Consider the following 24,255-nt stretch of genomic DNA (forward strand, 5'->3'; position numbering starts at 1 on the left):
AACCAAAAATATCATTAGAAGTGGGGAATGGTGTCTGTTGCCCTCCCTATGTCCTGGATCAAAGGACTGGAAGCCACCTTAATTCAACAAAGATTTATTAGGTGATGGACTTGGAATCAGAAAGATCTGAATTCAGATCCTGCCTCCAGTCTCACTATGTGACAAGCCTTCTGTTAGCCAGTTATGAAAATAGTGATAATAATATCACCTCACCCACTGTGGGTTAGTGTGAGGGTCAAATGAGATGACATGTAAAATACTTTGCCAGCCCTGAAGTACTCTCTATAAAAGTTAGTTATTGTCATTATTATTTCACACAAGGCTCTGATTGTTGAGGGGTGATTGACTATATGAATCAGCAAGTCCAATACCCTTATTTCACCGATTAAGAAATAGAGAGAAGGTGACTTGCCCAAGGTCACACAGGTAAGGGACAGACTTAGGATTTTTTAAAAATCTCCATATATAGGTGAATATACTACTTGACTAAAAACTGAGTCTGGGGAAAGGTTCTCTTTGGAGATCACTGTTGACTCTCTTTGGGGATGGCTGGTCATGGGCCTGCCCTCTATGATTGATTGAAAGTGAGACTTTGTGACTCTGGAATTGCCCTCTTTTCATGTCTGAGTGAATGGAAGAGCCCATTTCACAGGTTCCCCCACTATTGATGGAGGAGTTGGAAAGCTTGCTGGTCTTTTTGTTTTGTTTGGTTTTTGTTTTTGTAAGGCAAATGGGGTTAGGTGACTTGCCCAAGGTCACACAGCTAGGTAATTATTAAGTGTCTGAGGTTGGATTTGAACTCAGATCCTCTTGACTTCAGGACCAGTGCTCCATCTGCTTGTGCCACGTAGCTGCCCCTTCAGCCAGTCTTGTTGAAAGGATATTATGAAGGTGGCTCCTTCTTTGCCCAGCTCTGGGGTTAGCCCCACTTCAGTTGGAAAACGGTTCGGCAACCAGTTGGCATGGTTGTGTGGGTCTGACTTCCTTGATGATCTGGTGATAACCTTGGGAGAGTTTACCCTTTCTTCTGTCTTCCCCAGATGCCCCCCTCTTCCTCTCCCAGCCACATTTCTACAATGCTGATCCGATGCTTCTTGAGGATGTAATTGGCCTTCATCCCGACAAGGAAAAACATTCCCTGTTCCTTGAGGTACACCCGGTAAGTCAACACCTGTTCCCTCAGCAGGAAGAGGTCCTGGGTTGCTGTTGTGTTTGGGGAGGGGCTTGCCAAGCATGGGCTTCATTATTGGAGACAGCTAGGTAGGCAATCGATAAAGCGTTCTGGGTCTGAAATCAGGAAAACCTGAATTCAAATCTGGCCTCAGACATTTACTAGCAGTGTGACCTCATTTAACACTTTTCGCCTCAGTTTCTTGATCTGTAAAATTAGCTAGAAGATGCAGTGGCAAACCACGTTCTTTACCAAGAGAACATCAACTCTGGCCTCAGATGCTTAATAGCTGTGTGACCCTGGGCAAGTCACTTCACCCTATTTGCTTTAGTTTTCTTTTCCATAAAATGAGCTGGAGGAATAAATGGCAAAGTGCTCCAACATCTCTGCTGAGAAAAAAAAAATTAAATCTGACCTCAGACATTTACTAGTTGGGTGCCCCTGGGCAAGTCACTTCCCCCTGTTTGCCTCAGTTTTCCCATCTGTAAAATGAACTAGAAGAAGAAACAGGAAATCACTCTAATATCTTTGCCAAAAAACCCCAAATGGAATCATGAAGAATCAGACACGACTGAAGCACTAAACAGCAAAAACAAATTATTTCTTTCTCATTTCTTCAGTCTCTCCTTCTTTACTGGATCCCTTCTTGTTGCCTACAAGGGTGCCCAGATCAATCCCATTTAAAAAGAAAACCCCGAACTCTTCACTGGGCTCTACCATCCTCTCAAGCCACAGATCTCTTTCTCAGTCAGACTCTAGAATTTTCCTAAACTTGGGTACCCGCACATCTGACTCCCACACACTTCTCCATTCATGGTGGGCTGACTTCTAGCTCTTCTACTCTATGGAGATAATTCTTTCTAAGGTCACCTCCACTGGGTGTCTGAGCATCTCATTGCTGGGGCTCTTCCTTCTTTCTTGATTTTTTTTTTTTTAGTGACTTCTGACTCTGCTGCCTGCCTGCTCCTTCCTCATGATATTGCTTTCCTGTATTTTTTTTTTTGCAAGGCCAAGGTCACACAACTAGTTAGTATCTGAGGCCAAATGTGAACTCAGGTCCTCCTGACTCCAGGGCTGATGCTCTATAGCAGCTTCTTTTCAATTTCTTTTTCAAAAGATCCTTCATGTCTCATAGGCGCTGTGTGGGTAGGCCTTGCTCTCTCTTCTCTCACCCTTTTATAGTAGAAGTTCAGAGAATCCATGAACTTTTTAAAAAATTTTGATAACTACATTTTGCTATGCTTGGTTTTCTCTTTTATTTTATTTCATTTCATTTCATACATTTAAAAGGATTGTGCTGAGAGAGGCTTCAAATCCCTATTGCCAAGGGAGTCCGGGACACAGAAAAGGTTAAAAAGCCGTGGATTGAAGTGCTATCATTGGTTCTCATAAGTTGAATGATCACTTCTGTGGATATTACCCCCAAAGTCACCCATTCAGATGTCTTTACCCACTTTAATCACAATCCCACATCATGCATTGCCTGCTGAAAACCTCCCCTGGATGCCCTACCAACATTTCACTCCTCATCAAGGAGATTTAAAAATTAAACAGAAAGCTCTAAGCACCATCGTAGCCCATAGTAGGCTCTTACTAATGATTATTGACTGATTACCCTTGGAGATACTTATTGGAGGCAGATAGTGAAGCTGTTTCCCTCCTCCAGACTCCAGCGTATACAGATTTACAGAGCTTTGTGGAAGAATTGCCTCTATAAAAGGGCTATAAAGCGGTAAACTAATTAATGGTTATTGGTCTGCCCGGATCCTAGGCCGCCAAGGAAACAGAAGCAACACTCTGACTTGGAACTTAGCAGCCCTGCACTTTAGTTATCAAGCAAGATTCCGAGGTTCAGTTTGGGCCTGGGGCATTTTGCCAAGAAGCCTCCACCTGAGGCTTGGAGAAGGCTGTAGACATGGGAGCTTTGCCCCTTCTCTTCCATATAGACATGGTCCTGGACCCGGAGAGCACGGGTAGAAGAACCAGGGCCAAATCCAGGCTGCTTCCTCCCTCCCTCCCCCACTATTCTTCATCTCTTATAAAAACCATACCTGAGAGACTTGTCATAGAAGCAATTGGGTGGTGAGCCTGGAGTCAGGAATCTTTACTCTCTGACAAAGCCCTTAGTTCAAATTTGCTCTCAGACACTAGTTGGCTGACTCTGGGCTGACTCTGGTCTACTTCATCTGTAAAATTGAAATAATAACACACTTCTCTCCCCAGGTTATTGTAAAGATCAAATGAGGTAACATTTGTAAAGCATTTGGCAGAGTGACTGGCACATGGTAGATGCTACATAAATGTTAGCTCTTTTTACCATTATTCACATCGACTCATGAAAGCTCAAATCCAAAATATTCAAAATAAAAGAGTAGTTATTGGGAATGAGGGGGCTGAGAAGGGGTTGGGTGAGGGTGATCTGGATCTGTGATTTCATTAGTCAGAGGGCAATTTTTGAATGTTTATTCTGGGCAACTTGGTGGTATCATAGATAGAGTACCAGCCATGGAGTCAGTAGAACCTGAGTTCAAATCTGACCTCAGACACTTGCTATGTGACCTTGGGCAAGTCACTTCACTCTGATTGCTTTGCATCCAGGGAATCTCCAGTCATCCAGATTCCTATCTGGCACTGGATCCAGTTGGCTCTAGAGGAGAAAGTGAGAATGGGGACTTAGCACAGCCCCCCCCCCCACTCAAATCCAATACATTTGCTTGTCATGGTTTTCTTGGAGAACAAAGGACAAGCATCATTATCAATCAATCAATCATCATCATCATCATCATCATGTGCTGGCTACTTGAGGATACAAATAAAGACAAAAACAGTCCCTGCCCTCTAGGAGCTTACAATCTAATGGGGGGAGAAAAGATGTATATACTAAGTAAAAGGAAACCTTAGAAGGGAAAGTTTCCTGCAGGAGATGGTCGTTGGGCTGAGTCCTGAAGTAAGCCCTTGATGCTAAGAGGTGAAGATGAGATTGTTGTTTCAGTCATGTCATAAAGAATGGTTCAATATTTCCTCCTCCAATTCATTTCACGGTTGAGAAAATTGAGGCAAACACGGGGAAGTGACTTGTGCATTGTCACTCTGAGTCTTCCTGACTCCAGACTAAGTGGGGGTGGGTGTTGGAGACATGGAGGATGGTGCCCTGTACAACAAATAGTCCTTAGGTCAATAGGATTGGATTGCATAATAAATTTCAAAAAGACAGAAAGCTAAGAAGGGAGCAGTTTATGAAAAACTCGAAACACCAAACGAAAGACTTTATTTCTGATGGTGAAGTTCATAGAGAGACACTGGTACAGAAGGATGGGGCTGCAAGGTCAGACCTGTGCCTTAGGGTAAGAGGGCTTGAGGCATTGAGATCAACCAGGAGGTGCAGTCATCGAGGCAAGAGGTAATGGGAGCCTGAGCCAGGGTGGTGACTGGGTGAGAGGAGAAAAGAGGGGAAGGGAGAAACTGATGCTGTACTGTGTGGGCTGAGAAGAGGGAGGAGTTGAGGTTGACCTGGGGAGGATGGTGTGGTACCCTCCACAGCGGTGCCCTATTTAGCAATAGGATCCTTGATTTCTCCACTTTTCCCTCTAGTGTATAGTTTCCCAAAATGGGAGGTGAGGACTGTCCCTTCCCCTTCTCTTCCTCTGAAACACACACTCTAGGCCAGGGGTTCCCTGTATCCTATATAACTTTAACTAATGTTATTATCATTAAGGTGTGGCATTTAAAAATTTTTGCTATATCATTTTTAGGTAATCTAATCATTTTATTAATAATGCCAGCATTTTAATAAAATGATGACCATTTGACTGTCTCTCTCAAAGATCATCATGGCAGGGTTTGCAGTTTATTTGCCCTTCAAAGAAGAGGAGGTATTCCCCAGGAAAGGAATCAACTCTGATTGATTAACAATTGATGATGTTTGTCCTTCATTCTCATGATATCAGGATGGTGATATCATAACAAGGGCATGTATTGAATTTGAGTGAGGGGGCAGGGGTTGGGTTAAGTCACCAGCTTCATTTTCTCCTCCAGAGCCATCTGGGTCCAGTGACCAGATATGGATCAGAACAACTGGAGATGGCCCCTGATGCAAGACCAGTTTTGAACTCAGGTCCTCCTCCTGCCTCCAGGGCTGGTGCTTTAACCTCTGCACCAACTAGCTTCTCTTCTGGGATTTAAAAGTTATCAATGAAGGAGAAAAGGAATATTACAACAAGGGGCTTGAGGAGTGATACTGTCACCCTTGGAGTGGGATTCCCAGACCATCTCAGGCCTTGGTTAATTTAGACAAAAGGGTTTGTCTCCAGCCAAACTTGATTGAATGGAATTCACCTTAGACTAGAGATTCCTAGTAAGGTTGGGTAGGGTCTGATAGAGAAGAAGGTTAGTTCAATGGAATCCTGATAAGAAAATGGAGAAAAGGGGCCAACTCTAAATCCCCCTAAGTCATTGGTTGTTAATAGTCATTTCTCTCAAATATCAGCCTTATTATATTACAGATGAGATGGACACATAGCTAATGTGCTCAGAGTGGGATTTGAACCCAGATCCAAAGAGAAGTGGCAGATTGTAGGAGACAGGGGCTGAGGATGAACGGGGAGGGCCAAAATCTAAGGAGAACAGGGTGAGATCTTTGTCATTCTTCCTGACATCAGAAGACCTTTGGGAAGCTACCTTAGCTCACGGGAGCCTTTGGCCCTTCATATCAACCCATACTAGTTACGAGGAAGATTGCGGTCTAGATATTGGATGTTGGGCCAGTCTCTCATTAGATTACTCCTTATCTAGACTTAATGAATTTATCTAACGGGAGAGGCCTTGCCTGATTAGAGATAATCTTACAATAACTGACAAATGGACCCAGGGACATGATATGTCTCTGTGGGGTTTAAATATAAACTTTCATGAGACAAGCTATGACCTTGGGTCATATTGTTTATTCTCTTTCCCCCAGTCATTTTGGGGTTGAAGGCAGTTGTGCACAGATCACTGGTACATTATCCACCTTTTTGCCCATTTTGGCATATAAACAAGTGGCTCTTATCTGGACTTTTCCTCTAATATTCTCTGGCCTACTCCATCTGGAAAGTCTGATGCAGAGCAGATCATGACATCTCAAGACATTTGAAAATAATTCTATTAGGCTTTCTTTCCTTATTTGTGTTCTGGACCCACTGGGCTACAGTCTGGTGAAGCCTAGGGACCCCTTTTCAGAACCATATTTTAAATATTTAAGTTGAAATTCAGAGTCATGTCACAAATAGCATGCGATATAGCTTTCCAAATATTTTTTTTAAATAATTCATGGACTCCAGGTTAAAACCACTGAAATATTTAGAGGATGGGGGCCCATGCATATCATGATCCAGACTAAACGAAGAGAACATTATCAATGTCCCTTTGCCCATCCCACAGTCCTCTGAATTTGGTACTATCGTCAATCAATCAGCTAAATATTTTTTAGGTCTGGTATGCCAGCAGCTAGGTGACTCAGATCTTGGAGACAGGAAGACCTGAGTTCAAATGTGGCCTCAGACAATGACCCTGGACAAATCACTTCATCCTGTTTGCCTCAGTTTCCTCAGCTGTACATTGAGTCAGAGTAGGAAGTGGCAAAGCATTCCAGTATCTTTCCCAAGAAAACCCCAAATGGGATCATGTAAAGTCAGATATGACTTAACAATAACTTGCCAAGCACATTGGTCAACACTCTCTGAGGTCCCAAGAAGGGCAGAAATAGCCCATGTCCTCCAAAAGCCTGTGATTGAACCTGGGAGATCCATCCCCAGGAGATCTGGAGTGGGGTAATACCTTTGCCCTTGGTCATATACCTAATAACCTTCAGAAGCAAGACTAACATGCAGTAAATAGAGAGCCTGGGCTTAGAGTCAGTGAGATTTGAGTTCAAATCCTACCCTTAACACTTTTTTTTTTTTTGCAAGGCAATGGGGCTAAGTGGCTTGCCCAAGGCCACACAGTTAGGTAATTATTAAATGTCTGAGACCAGATGGAACTCAGGTGCTCCTGACTCCAGGGCCGGTGCTCTATCCACTGTGCCACCTAGCCGCTCCTCCAACTACCCTTGATGCTTTACAAACTGTGTAACCTTAGTCAAATCCCTTCACCTCTGTCCCAGTTTTCTCATCTGTAAAATGGGAATTAAAAACAGCAAATCACTTCACCTTTGTTATGACTGGATAATGATTTCCATCTCCCAGGGTTGTTGTGTGCTTCAAATGAGATGATACTGGCAAAGTGCCCCCCAGTCTGAAAGTGCCATACAAATAAATGCAGTCATGCAAAGTAGTTCTCGACTTGCTCCAAATACATCATTTTTCTACCTCTTTATTCTGCCCCTCAATTCATGGATAATGATGGGAGTTGATATTTATGGTTTAAAGTCCCTTAAGGTTTTCAATGTGCTTCTAGTGGATTTTGTATGAGAAGTCCTCACAGAACTCTGAGTGAGATAGTTTCTGTTACCCCCATTTTATAGATGGGTAAGCTGGGGCTGAGTTTGCTCAAGGTTACACAACTAATATAATTCTGAGAGAAGATTCCAATCAAGGGGTATAGCCACATAATAATAATGATAGCGGTAACAATATCAGCTGGCTTTTATATAGTACCTTAAAGTTTGCAGAATGTCTTTATCACATTTGATCCTTGCAACAGCCCTGGGAAATTGTTGCTATTCTCCACATTTTACAGATGGGGAAATTGAGGCTAAGAAAAGTCGAATATCTTATTCTCCCTCTTTTACAGATGAAGGAACTGAGGCAAAAACCAATGAAATGATTTGCCCAGGGGTCACCCTGCTGAGGCTGGATCTTCCTGACTCCATCCAAAATTCCATTCACTTTGCCACTTGGGTGGTGATCCACAGCCATGTGGGATTGGTTTTAGGGAGAATAAGCAGGTTCTCCCCCAAACTGTCCCACCTTGACTCTTTCATAAACACAATCCAAAGTTGGAAAGACCCTAAGTCTGTCTGAAGATGGTAGGGATGGAGAAGTGCTCGTTAGACCTTCAAGGGCTGGGTAAATAATAGCCTACATTGTTCATTCTTTCTAACATTATTGTTTTGACTCTCGTCCCATCTGCAGGTCACTGGCATCCCCATGAACTGTTCTGTCAAATTTCAACTGAATTTGTATGCAAAGGCCATCCCTGGCATTGGGTGAGTACAGGTGGGCACTAGATTTTCCCCATGTCCACCTAGCCACAAGTCTATAGGAACTGGTCCTAGTGGATGGATATTAGAATTTGGCTCTGACTGAGTAGAAGTGAAAAAACTGGCTTAGAAGTCAGGAAGACCGGGGGTCAGTCTATACCTCAGACTCAGTTTTATTGTGTCAAGACAACTTCCTAGTTGTAGGGCTCTTTCCATTACCTGGGTCCCCAACTCTAGAAAGAAAGCAACAAAATTGAGGATAGTGGGTGAAGAGAAATAAAAAGGGACATTTCTAGCCTCAAACTATTCTTCTCCTGGAGCAAAACTAACATGAACATACTAGAAAGACCCTCTCTTGTGGACATGTTTTAACCACTAGAATTAATTGGACAAATCATTTTCACTCCTTCCATAGCCTCAGTTTCCTTATTTCTAAAATGGAAATACTAATGTCAGACCTAGAGATAAGGAAGACTCATCTTCCTGAATTCAAATCCTGCTTCAGACACTAACTGGTTGACCCTGGGCAAGTCACTTAACCTTATTTTCCTCAGTTTCCTCATCTGGAAAATAAGCTGGAGAAGAAAATGGTCAGTCATCCAATATTTCTGCCAAGAAAAGTCAAAATGGGGGTCACAAAGAATCTGACACAAGTGAAAACAATGAATCACACTGGCTTGTTGGGGGGATCCCATTAAGTTTTGTGTTTGTAAGTGTGTTTGACACACACGTATTAATATTGACATGATTAACATAGAAAGTGTAGATAATAGTATACGTGATTAATGATTAACCTGATTAATATAGAAATGATTAATGATTAATGATGATTAATATAGGAATATTTAAACACAATTGTACGTGACCAACTTTAAGTAGTTTGCCACCAAAGGGAGGAGAGAGGGAAGGGACAGTGTTAGAAATGAACTCATAAATTTACAAATGGATTAATGTTGAAAACTACCTTTGCATGTAATTGGAAAAATAAAATAAAATTTCAATTGAAAACACAAAAAAAGAAAACTTTAATTTGTTATTCAATCATTTTGACCATGTCCAATTCTTTATGACCCCATTTGGGGTTTTCTTGGCAGAGATACTGGTTTGCTGTTTCCTTTTCTAGCTCATTTGATAAATGAGGAAACCGAGGCAAACAGGGTGAAGTGACTTGCCCAGGGTCTCCCAAGCTGTTACGTGACTGAGTTCACATTTGAACTCAGGTGATGCTGACTCAAGGCCAGGTACTGTATGCACTTTGGCACCACCTAGCTGCCCAAACTTAAAGTGCCTGCCATTCCTAGTCTTCCCTCACTTGAGATACCAAGGAATAATTTAAAGGTTGAATTTAAAGGTCAGAACTCTTTGACTGTGTCCCAAGTCCTTATTTCCTTTATGAACCCCAAGCTAGTTAGGGATGTACCCTAGACTTGTAGGTTGGCCTTTAAAATTCAAAATTGCCGAAGCCCTCGTTTTTATCTTTGGAAGAGCTAGAGTCCAAAGAAGGGAGCAGATTTGCCCAAACCTAGGAGTCAATAAGTGCCTGTGGCAGGATTCCCACCCATGTCTTCCTGGCTCCCAAGTCTAACCAGCCACCTTGTCTTTGTCTCAGGACTGATTATCTGTCTGTCACTTGCCCCGACTAACCCTAAAGGTTAAAATATGCCTCCAAAAGATGATCTTTGTAGTATCTCCATGTGTTGGTTCTGCCCCGGGAGAAGAACTTGAGGCATAGGAATGCCTTTTTTTCCCTCTCTCTTCACCCACTCCCCTTCCCCTCAAGTTTCTTGATGTGGGGACCCAGGGAATGGGAAGAGTGCCAGTCTGAGGGCTCACTTGTGAGTACTCTTAGAGGAATCCTATGGGTCTTGATTTCTTCCTTTCTAAACTGATATATATATACACATGCATTTATTCATTTATTCCTTCCTTCCTTTATTTATTTATTTGTTTATTCATTCATTCATTCATTTATCTATCTATTTATTTATTTGATTGCAAGGCAATGGGGTTAAGTGTCTTGCCCAAGGCCAAGCAGCTAGGTAATATTAAGTGTCTGAGGTCAATTTAAATTCAGGTACTCTTGGACTCCAGGGCAGGTACTCTATCCACTGCACCACCTAGCCGCCCCTCTTCCTCTCTAAACTGAGTTAGTTGGACATGATTTGACCTCCAAAGTCCTCAAAATTTAGGATTCTAAAGGAGTTATTCAAGGCCTTCCTGATGGGCAAGATTCTTTCTAGTATGCCATGATGTCTTCCCTCCTGATGAAAATTTCACTTCTCTAAGCTTTTTCCATTCTGCCAACTAACAAAGGGTGAGATATACCAGGGCCCTAGGGGTAAGGGCATTGGACCTGGAATTAGGAAGATATGAGTTCATATCCTATCTTTGTGATATGTGGACAGATTTTTCTCATTTGTAAAATGAGAGGGTTGGCCTAGAATATCTCTTATGTTCCTTCCAGTTTTAGACTCACGATCCTATGACATTCTTTGATCTCTTGTGCCTTAAACTATATCTTGATGACACATATAATTTATTGTAATTTTTAAGGCCTGAGGCTGTGATTTGCATTGATGAAAGCAATTCCCAATGAGGGAACTCCACCTCTTCCTCTGTGCCTCACTCCATGCAGATTAAAGCCTGTTTTGCAAGTTATAATAATAGTTGTTTGACCTTGGGCAATTCACTTCACCTTTTTCTGCCTCAGTTTCCTCAAATGTAAAATATGGATATTAATAACACCCATATCTTAGAAGTGGTATTATTCTCAAAGTGCTTAGCACAGTGCTTGAGGGTTGGGACCACTTGGCTACTTTGTTTTCAGGGGTGGACCAGGTCTTCCTTACTCTCTTATGGAATTATGTCTTCAACTTTATTAAAATGTGACTGGTTTTTCTTGCTATTTTTCTTTAGGCAAACAGGAAAAATCAAGCCAGTCGTTCTTCCTATCCTTTGGTTTGAAGAGGTAAAGTTATATCTCTGTCCCTTGACCAGATCCTGGGCATCTTATTCTGGGAGGGAAATGTTGGAGGGGTGGGCAGTTAGACAATAGGACCAAAAGGCAGAGACCAGGGCAAGCCAACCTCTCCCTCTGTGCAGCTCAGACTATGGTTGGGAAAATTAAATTCATTCTACACTTGCACTGAGGATATGGAAATAGTCTGGGAATGGAAAGCAGCCCATCTGCAATCTTTGTTGGCTCTTTTCCTAATTCTTTTTACCATCCAGGATTAGTCATCAAAGTCACTCTGACCCTCAGTTTCCTCATTTGTCTAAGGGGAATAACATGGATATACCTCACAGGGGTCTTTTAAGAGGAGGATGACTTAATAGTAGTGACTAAGAAATTCATGTGATCTTGAACTGTACTAAGAAAGTTGTGGTATTGAAATGGAAATCCAGATGTGTACTCTGATCTGGTCCTCTGGAATATTGTTTACTATCCTGGTCTCCATGATTTTAAAAAGATTTTGCTCAACTGAATAGTTACCAAGGAAGGCAAAGAGCCTTCATCCTATGAAGATGGGATGAAGGAGTGAAGATGTTTAAGATAGACTCTTTTTTTTTTTTTTTTTTTTTAGGTTTTTGCAAGGCAAATGGGGTTAAGTGGCTTGCCCAAGGCCACACAGCTAGGTCATTATTAAGTGTCTAAGACCGGATTTGAACCCAGGTACTCCTGACTCCAAGGCCGGTGCTTTATCCACTACGCCACCTAGCTGCCCCTAAGATAGACTCTTAAAGGATGCTTTAGACTTTTTGTTTTGGTTCCCAAAGGGTAGAGCCAAGAGGAATTGGGTAGAAGTGACACAGGGGCTCAGTTTAGACTCTAAATTGAGAGAGCTGAATGGTTGAATGGGTTGCCTTGTGAAGGAGCCTTCACTCGAGGTCTTTAAACAAAGGTTGGGTGACCGTATGCTGGAAATGATTTAGAGGATTTTTTTGGTTCGCGTACAGATTGGACTAACTGGTGTCTGAGTTCTCTCCTGACTCTGAAGTTTTCTATTTATTTCATCAAGGCTGTTTTGTCTTATGGCATCATTTTTTTTTTTTTTTTTTTATGGAAGGTAGTGCCACAGTGGCTCAGAAATCACAATGTAGTTCTTTTAGATTTCAGACAACAATCTAGTCGGTGGTGGTGGTGGATATTAGGGAGGAGGACCCACTTTGTTTATTGTGACGACTCAGTTAGGGACAGACGGCCTCCCCCAAGTCTGGACTTGTATACTAGGAGCCAATTTGGCTGAGACTCTGCATAGGTGGGGCTCTACCCAAAGCCTTCAAGGGAGAGAGGATCATCTAGAACTTATTGTCCGTGGTAGATGGAGAGGGGCCTTCATTTCCAGAGGCAACATGAGGCCGCTAGGGCAGAAACATCCATATCACCCGAAGCTACCGTGGTCAGAGCGATTGAGAATTTGGAGAGGACCTTGGGTGGGCTGTCCAGGCCTAGTGAGATACCATTCCTTTCTAATTCTGATCTTATAGGCAGTACCTCTTGTGAGCCTTCTGGTTTTAATTTGATTCTTCTGCCATTAGTCAGACAATGAGTTTTTATTAAGCCTTATTAATAGGCCCTTGATAAAATATTGACTTAATATGTCATACACTGGGGGAGGAGGGAGGAGGAGAGATAGAAAGCCAAAAATAATCCCTACACTCAAGGATCTCACCATCTGATTGGGGAATAGAACATATATAAATCAATACATACAAGTTTTACTGGGGCGCCTTAACCTGGGATGTATGAACTTATTTAAAAAAAATTTTGATAATTGTATGTCAATGAAACTGGTTAATCCTTTGTATTGTTATGAACTTACAAACAGGATTCTGGGAAGCAGTCCATAGGCTTCACCAGACTGCCTGAGGGGTTAATGATATAAAAAAGATTACATACCTCTGAAGTGGAGAGGATCTCTCTTACTCTCATATATTTGGTTAACTTTCGAATCTAAGCAGACTCCTATGAGTCTGGGAGCTGCTTTTTTCCAGAGCCTTTTTACTGTGGATTAGTTGACCACCGTGATGGAAAGCCCAGTGTTCCAAACTAGGGCCTTGGGTCCTATAGAGGAATAGACTTGAGTTCTTTCCCCACACCACTTGCTACCCAAGGGATTGCACTAGCAATGCTGAAACGAGATTGTTCAAATGTGTTTTGATGAGTCAGAACCTCTGGATATCAAAGGCCTTCTGGACCAGGTTGTACCTGAATAAAGATCCCAATCTAGAACACAACAAAGAAGTTGGCATCCATCTATCCTTTGCCTGAAGACCTGGATCTAGAAGGAGGAAGCCCCTATGTCCCAAAGCAACCTGATTGACTTTGGGATTGCTTAGAGGCAGGGGGGATTCCTACCCTTCTCTGCATTTTGGACCCTTTGTCAGTGGCTGGTGGAGTCCACAGACTTCTCAGAACCGTGTTTTTAAATGCATAAAATAAGATACAAAGGTAAGCAGCTATTTTGAAAGTTATTAAAAATAACTAATTAAATAAACACAATAATAAATATATATTTTAATGACTATTTCAAAATAGCTGGATATATTTGTATCTTATTTTTATATTTAAAAGTCCACAGACCCCAGATTATTAATCTCTGCATTAGGAAGTTTTTTTTTTCCTTACATCTCCCCTAAAAGTACATTTTTGGCTTTTTTTTTTTATCAATTGAACATGAGGTTGTAGTGTCAAATCAGAAGGGTCCCCAGAGGGTCTCTAGGCCAGCTTCTTCATTTTACAGATGAGGAAACTGAGGCCCAGAGAGGTGACTCACCCACATCTGAAATAGTAAGAGGCAGAAAAGGGACCGACTAGAGAACTCATTGCATCATGGCAAGTCCTGGTTCTTCCCATTGAGGCCAAGTAGAAAGAAATGAATCCCTCTTCTCCAGCTCTTTAGGGATTGACATACATGAATATATATACACAGACAACACATTATGTATTAATATAATTATATATTTATTATATTTCTATATTTCTATAATTATATATTATATTTCTATATTTCTATATTTATTATACACTGTGTATCCACATGTTTGTATAAGCACACACATATTTTGTCCTAAAACTCCATACAATCGTATATACATATTATATATAAAATACGTATGTAAATATATTCAATATAATTGGTTAATCTACATATTTATGAATTTAAAAACATGATTCTGCTTCATCAAAGGAGTTTATCACGCAAAAAGGTTTACAGATCCCCAAAGGAGAGGGAAGCCCTCCCACTGTTACATATTAAGTTGACCCAGTCCCATCAGAGGATATATAAATATGTATTATTTATCTATAAATTAAATAAAAATACATTAATATGATATAATATATAATATATTATAAATAAATATATTGTATTACATGTACAAATAAATATGTAATGTGTTCATATGTTGACCATTCTCCTTGGTCCTCTCATTTTTTTTTTTGTCTTACTTTTTAGCGTGGTGCAATGGAAGGCCAGACCCTCGACACGTTCTATACCAGACTGGTATTAGTGCCCCAGCTGATACAGTACATTCAATATGTCTTATACGCATTTAGCTGCCTGTTCATCCTCATCACCATCATCCTCATCTTCAAGAATCAGGTTAGTGCCGGCCCAGCTTGAGCTCCCGCTAACCCTCTTGGCCTCTTTGCCAGCTTCTGCCTGGGTGAGAGGGGCAGGACCATCCTAGAGCTTGTCCTTGGCTGGTCCTTCCCAGGCTGGTGGGCTCATCCCCATGGCTTTTGGGGAGCATCCTTTTCCTGCTCTTTCCTTTGAGGCAAGAAATTGATCTTCCTTTCCACGGCTCCCTGTAAGATCCCAGCTGCCTTCTTCCTTCTGCTACTTCCTTTTGACTTCCATCTTCTCTAGATGTCTCAGAGGCACTCCTAATAGTGACTAGAAATGAGTTTTGCATATAGACACCTGGTGCTTAATGTGGGTCAGGGATTCTTGACCTGAAGCCTGTGAACTTAAAAAAAAGAAGTTTGATAACTAAATTCCAATAGAATTGGTTTCTTTTGGAACCCTGTAGATTTTATTTAATGTATTTGAAAGCAGGATTCTGAGGAAGGGTCCCTAAACTTTCACAGACTGATAGAGGGGGTCCAGGACACTTGACTGGGAAGGGGCTTAGCAAACTTCCAGGATGGTGTCAAATTTTTTTCTAGGTCTGAAGTGAGCAATTGTTCCCATGAGATCTCTACAGCATGATTCCTCATTCAGGAAAAAAAATCTATTCAAAGTAATCTAGGTTTTCTGGGTTCTTTACAAACCAGAATAGACAGAATACCCTAGACTAAAAACTCAATTTTATATTTCTCCTGTGCTCTGTTTTCTATTAAGATGGGTACTCCTGCCAGTGATCCATGCAGAAGACGCCTTACTTAGGAATTAATAGAAGGGCTAGGAAGGAGTTAAGTTGCCCACCCTCTCTCCCATGGAAGCAAGAAAACCATAGAGGAGAAAAAAAGCCTTTCAGACCAAGTGGGTGAGGAATGAGGTGGTGGGTTGTGAGAAGGAGGCTAGTCTGAATTAATGAAAAATCTAAGTGCAGACAACTTCCAAATTAAAACTGTGGGACCTTAGCACACTTTCAATTTGACGTAATAGTCAAAAGTTGGTTCTTTGAGAATGTGAGCTCCCGGAGGGATGGAACTGTGGATGGCTTTTATTTTTATTTTTATTACAATTATTTATTATTGGTATCCTGCCCAGTGTCTAGTGGCGTATCTGTCTTATAGAAGATAGTTAATGAATGCTTATCGAACTGAATTACTAGGCAACACATTTAGTTGAATTAGCAGGTTTTCAGTGAACAACAACAGCAATCTAGGGCAGTTGGGCGGCTTGGTGGATAGTGCGCTGGCTGGGCCTGGAGTCTGGAAGACTTGACTTCAAATGTGGCCTCAGATACTTCCTACTTGTGTGATCCTGGACAAGTCACTTAACTCTGTTGGCCTCTGTTTCCTCCTCTGTCAAATGAGCTGGAGAAGGAAATAGCAAACCACTCCAGTATCTCTGCCAAGAGAACCCCAAAGAAGGGTCATGACAACACAGGCGCAACCAAAAAAAAATCAACTGAAACATAGCAAAAGCAATTCAGTGTAACACGTATCTATTGAGAATCTGCTCATTCATTTGAATGAATAAAATATTACTGAGTTATTCAAGTGTTTTTAAACAAGTATTTATTTTTTATTTTAGGCATTAGGGTTAAGTAACTTGCCCAAGGCCACACAGCTAGGTAATTATTAAGTGTCTGAGGTCGGATTTTGAACTCAGGTCCTCCTGACTCTAGGGCCAGTAATGTTTCCACTGCGCCATCACCCCTTCAAGTATTTTTAAAGTGACTGCTATGTGTTGGCACTGGGGATGCCAAGACAAAAAAAATGAAACTATCCATGCCCTCAAGAAGCTGATATTCTACAAGATAATATGTAAATACTCCCCAAATGATAAGTAAATGTAAAATATCTAAAGAATAAATAAATAATAAGAGATTAGGCTGTATAGTGAATGAAGAGTTGACCTCAGTCAGGAAGACCTGAGTTCAAGCCCTACTTCTTTCAATTCAATTCAATAAACTGATATTATGTTAAACGTTGTTAAATGTTGGTTATACAAATAAAGAATAGTCCTTGCCTTCAAGGAGCTTACAGTCTGATGGGAAAAGACATCACACTAAAGGAAGACAGAAGAGGTGGAGCCACAAGATGGGGATAACCTTGATGGAAGGGGGGGGGACTATCTTGTTTCATGGAATTGAAACCAGTTAGAGCAGCAGATACATAGTGGAGGGTCCAAATTCTGCCCTCTCTAAAGGAAGGCATTAGGAGGAGTCCTCAGACCCATCATTGATTGTTTCAGCCCAGATAAATCACTTAAACCACTCAGGGTCTCAGTCAGAACTCTAAGTAGGGGGGATTTTAGGATTTTATGTAGGGGGAATTTCAGGAATTCCTTATTCTAGTGAGATCACTGGTCTTATTAATTAGATCTCACTAAAAAAAGAAAATATTCCTAACAAGTGATGTAAAGTAATTTTGAGGAGGGGGCAGCAGGAATTGAGTGACTTGCCTTTACTCAAAGGTAGTGTGGTCTAATAAGAGGCAATGTGTTCATCCCAGCCCTGCTACTCATTAAGCTCTGTGGACTTGGGCAAATCTCTTTTTTTCTGTACACCTCAGTTTACCCTTTTTGTAAAATGAGGGAATTGGACCAGAGCATCACTCACATCTCTTTCATGATTGAGTCTCTTTGTGATGGGATTTCTAGAGAACCCATCTGGTTTTTTCCCCCATTTACCTTGATTTGGGAGAGTCGCGATTAGCCATTTGGGAGACCCAGAGGGGAAGGATGGGCCATTGCCCACCCCCCTTCTGCTCTTGGAGGGACCTCAGAGGTTGACTGATGCCCCACCTGGCCCAAATCCAATTCTCACTCCTGGCTCTATGACCGAGAAATCTTTGTTTCAAGAATGAGTCAACTTCTCTTCCTGAAAAGGGATGGAGATGAGCTCTGAGACACATTTTCTGAATCACTGAAGTCTCTGTCTTTGTCTTACTCATTTCCCCAAGCTGAGATAGTTTTTAAACCCTCTTCCCACTGCCAAAAAAACAGTTTGAACATATCAGCACATCTGAAATGTTAGGATTCCTGAGATTTGTCTGGTACTTTGTTGAGCCCCACCTTTTTTTGAGTGTGTGTGTGTGGTGGGGCTTATTTGTGGCAAGGAAAAAGCCCTCTCTGGGGTCTCCACTAAGCCCCCTGCCCAAAGTATCAAAGTTATGAAACCAATAATTTGGAGGAAGAAGAATTCTTAGTATCCTAAATCCTTGGTTGCCTTCTGCTTCCTTTGTTCAAAATGTTGTCCTCAACTCCAAACTATCTTTTAAAATTAAACCTGTGTAGGCACTCCATATCCTCTACCCCCCTTTTGAAAAAACAAACAAACCCAACAACTTGGGTTCATTTTTCTCTCCTGGGGGAGGCAAGCAAGAGAAAAGGAACCTTCTTGTCTTTGGCTTAGCTTAAGCCCTAAGAAGGAAAAAAATGAATAATCCTTTTTCTAAAATAGTCTGAATTCTTGGCTAGCATAGCTGAAATGACTTGGTTAGTGGGAATTCACCAAGGTCTGTCCTTCCACACAGTTAACTTGCATATGCTTAGTTTAATTTTGGAGATCCACAATTTCTTTTTTTCTTTTCTTTTTTTTTTTTTGCAAAGCAGTGGGGTTAAATGACTTGCCCAAGGTCACACAGCTGGGTAATTATTAAGTGTCTGAGGTTGAATTTGAACTCAGGTCCTTTTCCTTTTTTTTTTTTTAGCTTTTGCAAGGCAGTGGGGTTGAGTGACTTGCCCAAGGTCACACAGCTAGGTAATTATTAAGTGTCTGAGGTTGGGATTTGAACTCAGGTCCTCTTGACTACAAACTGCCCCAAGAGATTCACAATTTTTAATCTTATAATCTGCTTTAATCTATTCTCTGCATTATCTCAGTTCCTTTAGAATTAGGTATAATAGATTTATTTTAAATTATATAGAGATTTTATATATATAATGAAATAGATTTATTCTATTTCTTTTTTCAAATAGAGGCAGCATATTAGAACATAAGGAGTGTTAGATTTGAAGTCTGAGAGTATGGGTTTAAATTGTAACCCATCCTTCTGTGAGACCTTAAGCAAGTTTCTTCCCCTGACTCAGGTTCCCCATTTGTAAATGTGAGGCCGGAGGACCTCTGTGGTCCAGGGAAGCAGTGAGTTCTTCTGAACATGCTGAGAAACTATACTAGTCTTAATAGGTGCTTCATAAATATTTATTGATCTATTAAGTAATCATAGCATACTAAATTCTGTTGGAGTTAACATTATCCCAATAGCTAACCCTCTCCTTCTTAACTGATATTTGTCAGCATCATTTCTTCCTCTCTTTTTCTCTTCATCAGAACTCTGATCAAAGGAGGAGGCTTTCTTTCATGCTTGCTTGCTGGCTAATACAATAACTGAAACATTCTAAATGATTAATTTGGGTGAGTGAGTTCACCATGCTCACAGACCCTTGTGTTACTAACCCCACCTCTTGTGATGTTTCTAACTTCCAGGTTTATTGTTTTTTTTTTTTTTAATCACCAAAGGCTTGGACTGACAAAACCTTGTTCCTTTGTGGACACTGATTGTCCTATTGGTGCCCTTGAGGCTACTTTGACCAGTGTTCCCCAAATAAACCAAATCTTGTCCCACACGGTTTCCAGTGTGGCCCAACATAAGCTGAAGATGCATCCTTTTCTGAACTCCCACTTTAGCATTTTTTTTTGTCCAAGCCTGAAGTCAATATTGACATCCAAGTTCAGAAGCATTAATGTATATTTTGATAAAATTGGGGGTAGGGGGAAGCCTACCAGTCTGTGGATTGTTGGCTGTCTATTGGGTCATTTCCCCCCCCCCTCCGAAAGAATTCACAATTAACAAAGTGCTTGGTGATGTCTGGGCCCCCAATAGGCCTATTAACTAATTCTTGTCCTGTTTCACAGAAATGACTGATCACAACTGACTGAGTCCTTAATTTGATTCCTTTCTAACATGTTGGTGGTGGCAAGATGACCAAGATGCTTTGGGACTGTAGTTGGAGCAACATTAGCTCAGTAAATATGAATACAAACATCATAAACTTGCGGCACCCCCACAGTTCAAGTCTTTCTTAAAAAACACCATCTATTCCATCCCATTTTTATTCCACAGATTTTTTTTTAAAAAGTCACACAAAAACATAAGCAATAACCAAAAAAGTCACTCATTCCTCAATGAGACCATTCGTAATCCAAGTGAATTCCCTTATACTTGATGGTTTGGGGAGGAATCACAGAAATGGAAGGGTTTTTAGTGCTTCAGAGTTAGGAGGGATTGGGGCCCATCTTCCAAAACCTCTCATCTTTTGGAGACCTCAAGGAAGGGGGGAGTCTACAGTTTTCCCAGGCAACCCAGCCTACTAAGAGGAAACACCAAGGATTAGAGAACTCTTCCTTACAGCTAATTGTCCCCTTATCAACCCCTGGATCTCCCCTCTGGGGCAAAACGGAACACACCTTAACCCTCCTTCAGATAACTAAAGAACCAGTATAACCTCCTTTCCACGTAATAACCCTTCAGACACTTAAAGAAAGCTATCCTGTCCCTCCCCTCCCAAGTCTTCTCTAGGCTAAAGATGCCCATTTCCTTCAGCCAATCCATAGAGGATATGAACTCAAGATACTTTGCCATCCTAGAATCAAACGTCTTTATTCTTCACATTGTGTGAAAAATACAACTCATTTTTAATCCTTAGAGGAATCCTTTAAGACTGACTTGAACTCTGGTGGAATATGATTTTTGATTTCCATTCATTAGATGGATGGAAGTGGGGTGGGGGGAAGGAGATGAATCAATTTTTGAACATGCCTTTGAAACAAATCCCACCCCAAAATATAATATACAAGTCACCTTCATCAGTCAACTGTCTTGAGTATTAACCTTTACATGGGGCTAATCAAGGTTTTAAAAATAATTAAGAACCGTATTTAAACTGTATTTAAAAAAAACGTATTTTAAAAAAAACCCAACTGTTCATTCCCAACTGGAACTATAAATTAGCTTGATTATCTTCTAGGAAACATTCTTTTTATTTTGGAGTAGTAATAAAAAGGTCTCAAAGAATTCAGAGGCCATTCAGTCCTATTCAGAATTCCTGATGACCCCTGCTTCTAATGGGAAAGTGCTACAGGAAGCCCGACTGTAGGTGGGTAATCAGGTAATTTATATACTGAGCATTTCACACACCATTGATCTTAGTATAAATAATAATGATAATCAGTGCTAACATTTCAATAACATTTTAAATCTTATAACACACTTGAGAGGTTGAGAGGTTAATATCATCTCCATTTTACACACGAGGAAGCTGGGGCAGACAGAGGTGAAGTGACTTAGGACACACAGCTAGGAAGTGTCTGAGGCAAGATTTAACTCGTTCTTCCTGACTATAGCTCCAGTGTTCTATTTACTATGCAATCTAGAAATGTCTTCTCATTTCCTTTAGCTTCCACTAGTTCTGGGGCACCTGTAGTCTTCAAAAATCAACTGTTACTTTAGATCACCTGTTAAAATAAGCCATTCTGGTGGCAAGGGGTACAGATGGAAAGAGTGCTGATTTTGGAGTAAGAGAGTTCCAAGTTCAAATCAAATCCAATTAGTGAGTAGACAGGTGAGATTTGAATCCAGGACCTCTGACTCCAAACCCAGTGCCCTTTCCACTGTTCCATATTCCTTCTTTTGATTTTGTTTTTTAAATGAGATATCAAAAGGTTACTTGCTCAAAGTTGGAGAGAGGAGGAAGGTAGTTTGAAGTTTATAGGTATCAAAGTTCTCATTTCTGTAGTTTTTTTTTTATGTTTGCAAAGCATTTCCCTTTCATTATCCTATTCGTGCAACACAGATTGGCTGTTATATCTATTTTACAGATGAGGTAACTGAGGCAAAGTGATTTTTGCTGACTTTGAAGCAGTAGACATTTATTTTCTTTCCCAGAATGTTTGCTCCTTGGTTTCTGAAATTGGTTACAAGCCATGGAGGGCAGTTCTATCTTTTGGCTTAGGATCTAAAAAAAATTCAAAAACAATCTACAGAGAGAACAGGTACAAGTTTCTGAAATAAATATGGGGCCTACTGATTACAGGATGTGGTAAATTCCGTTGGTCCTTACTCAGGGGCTTTGGCAGGGGCCTCCTTTTGCCTGCCCCCACAAATTTGCTTAAATCACTTGGCAGAGACTAGAACATGAAAATGAAGTCCTCAGGTTCCCATCTGTAAAAGTCTCTTATTTAAAGTGTATGTGGGAGGTGGGGAATGCTACTGGATTATAACCTACAGGCTCAGCTAAAGCTCATTCTTCACCAGCTCCATGAAATGGGAGAATCTCTTTTTTTCAGAGTTTATTCCTATTTGGAGGCTATACTCTCCCTGGGGACCTCTGACTGCAGACTCTCCCTGGGCATGCTTTGGCTGGCATTGACCCTTGAGGGAGAATTCTGAGACACTTCTCCACCAACTCTGATTCAATCTCCCAAGTTACTTGGTGGGTTCCCCACTTAGCAGTCTCCTTCCTGGCCCAAGACAAATTATTTTGTTTGTTTGTTTGTTTTCTGGTTTTTACAATGGGGTTAAGTGACTTGCCCAAGGTCACACAGTTAGGTAATTAAGAGTCTGAGATAGGCTTTGAACTCAGGTCCTCCTGACTCCAAGGCCGGTGCTGCCTCTGATCTCTGAGGATGGAGAGAGAAAGGGATGGAGAAGGGCAGCAGAAAATTCTTTGGTCTTCTCCCCACTCTACCCCAAGTTAGTAGCTGATCATTTTTTTGGTGACGTCTCTGGAGGAGGGGAACGCCTCCCCCTGACTGCAAGCTCATTGAAGGTAGTGGGGTTTCCCCTCACAGGGGCTGAGTTGAAATGGGGGATGGGGGTTGCAGTGTGATATAGAGACCTAAGTTCAGGATGGGAACCTGAGCTGAGTTCAAATTCCACCTTTGAGACCAACTTCTCTGGGCCTCCAGAGTCTATAACTGAAAACCAAGTTGGATGGACTAGAATGCTTTTTATCGTCACAGACTGAGAATCAGAAAGAATATTAGAAAACATGGAGGCCTAGATATGGGAGACACTGACTCTGGGCTCCTGTAGCCTCAGTATTCTTATATTCAGGGCCCAGTGCCAGCTCCTCATGCACTCCCGCCCCTCAAAAAAAAAGAGACAGGTTCTGCAGGGCTTTCTGCGGGGCCTTCCAAGCACCAACTGTAAGAGAAGTCAGCCAGCTGTGGTCATATTTTTAGATGTGTAAGCCTGGGGGAGGAGGGGAGGAGGGAGGGGGGGTTATTTGTAGCATCAGTTTAATTTAGTTTATTAGTCTGTCCTCATGGGCCTCAGAGTAGGCTTGCAGAGGGATTATTCAAATGCTTGCTTCCCCCTGTTGAGCAAGGATACTGGTGGGGACTGCTTTATGCAAGCAGTATTTACCCTTTCTCTCCCTAGACCTCCACCCCCAGCCCCAAATATGTATTTGTTTTTTGATTCAAGAGGCAGCTTTCCTCCCTCCCTCTTCCCCCAACCATTCCTGAACTTGTTCAATGGTGGTGTGTGTGTGTGTGTGTGTGTGTGTGTGTGTGTGTGTGTGTGTGCGTGTGCGCACACGCATAGGCAGTGGGGGTTGACTATACATTCCATGAGGCTGACTCTCCCAATACTTTTGACATCAGAGCCCTTGGGATTCTGGCCATGGGGCTGGATGGCTCACTCCAGGGGCTTTAATTGACTTATTTTCCCCCAGGCCAGACCTCTGATACACACTGAATCAATAAACAGTAAAAGTCTTTAGAAAGAGTTAATAAATACAGATTAAACTGTAAAAGTACATTATGAGTTTGAGAGAGCTGGTTGTTAAACATTTACCATCATACCTCTGCTTGGATTTCTTAGGTTTCTGTTTCTTAGTCACCAGAGAGGTATCCAGAGGGGAGAGCTAAGAGAGAGGTTTGGGGCAAGGTGATCTGCCAGACTGGCAAGAGGGAAAGATACCCTCTAAGTTTAGGAAGATGATCCAGGCATAAGGAAAATGCTCTTTTTTTGAGGTGAGGTGAGGCAGGCTAATGCAAAAAGGAGAGCTGGCCTTGGGAGGGGGAGGCCAGGGACCCATTCCATCTCTGCTGCCAGACCGACAAAGAAACTTTGGCTAGATGGATTTCAATTATTTCACCATCTGTAAAATAAGAGATCTATTCAATGTTAATCAACCAACACACACTTAATAGGCACTTGGTGTATACTAGGTGATGGGGACAGAAAGGCAAAAAAATACCTTATTGTACATTCTTATGGGGG

At 41.5% G+C, this 24,255-nt stretch overlaps 1 protein-coding gene across 3 annotated transcripts in view; it reads left to right on the plus strand.

Moving 5' to 3' along the window:
* SCARB1 (scavenger receptor class B member 1) overlaps positions 1-24,255 on the plus strand; it is a 109,419-nt gene that overhangs the window by 81,240 nt on the left and 3,924 nt on the right. Inside the window, exons 8-12 of one of the 3 annotated variants that reach the window (XM_074205387.1) lie at positions 1,041-1,159; positions 8,281-8,354; positions 11,265-11,316; positions 14,807-14,953; positions 20,996-21,136. In XM_074205387.1, coding sequence (XP_074061488.1) covers positions 1,041-1,159; positions 8,281-8,354; positions 11,265-11,316; positions 14,807-14,953; positions 20,996-21,124 — 521 coding nt within the window. In that variant the 3' untranslated portion in view covers positions 21,125-21,136. The remainder of the gene's footprint in view (positions 1-1,040; positions 1,160-8,280; positions 8,355-11,264; positions 11,317-14,806; positions 14,954-20,995; positions 21,137-24,255) is intronic. The other 2 variants (XM_074205386.1, XM_074205385.1) reach the window with 2 other exon arrangements.

This window comes from Macrotis lagotis, chromosome X (assembly GCF_037893015.1).
Source record: "Macrotis lagotis isolate mMagLag1 chromosome X, bilby.v1.9.chrom.fasta, whole genome shotgun sequence".
Taxonomy (NCBI): domain Eukaryota; kingdom Metazoa; phylum Chordata; class Mammalia; order Peramelemorphia; family Peramelidae; genus Macrotis; species Macrotis lagotis.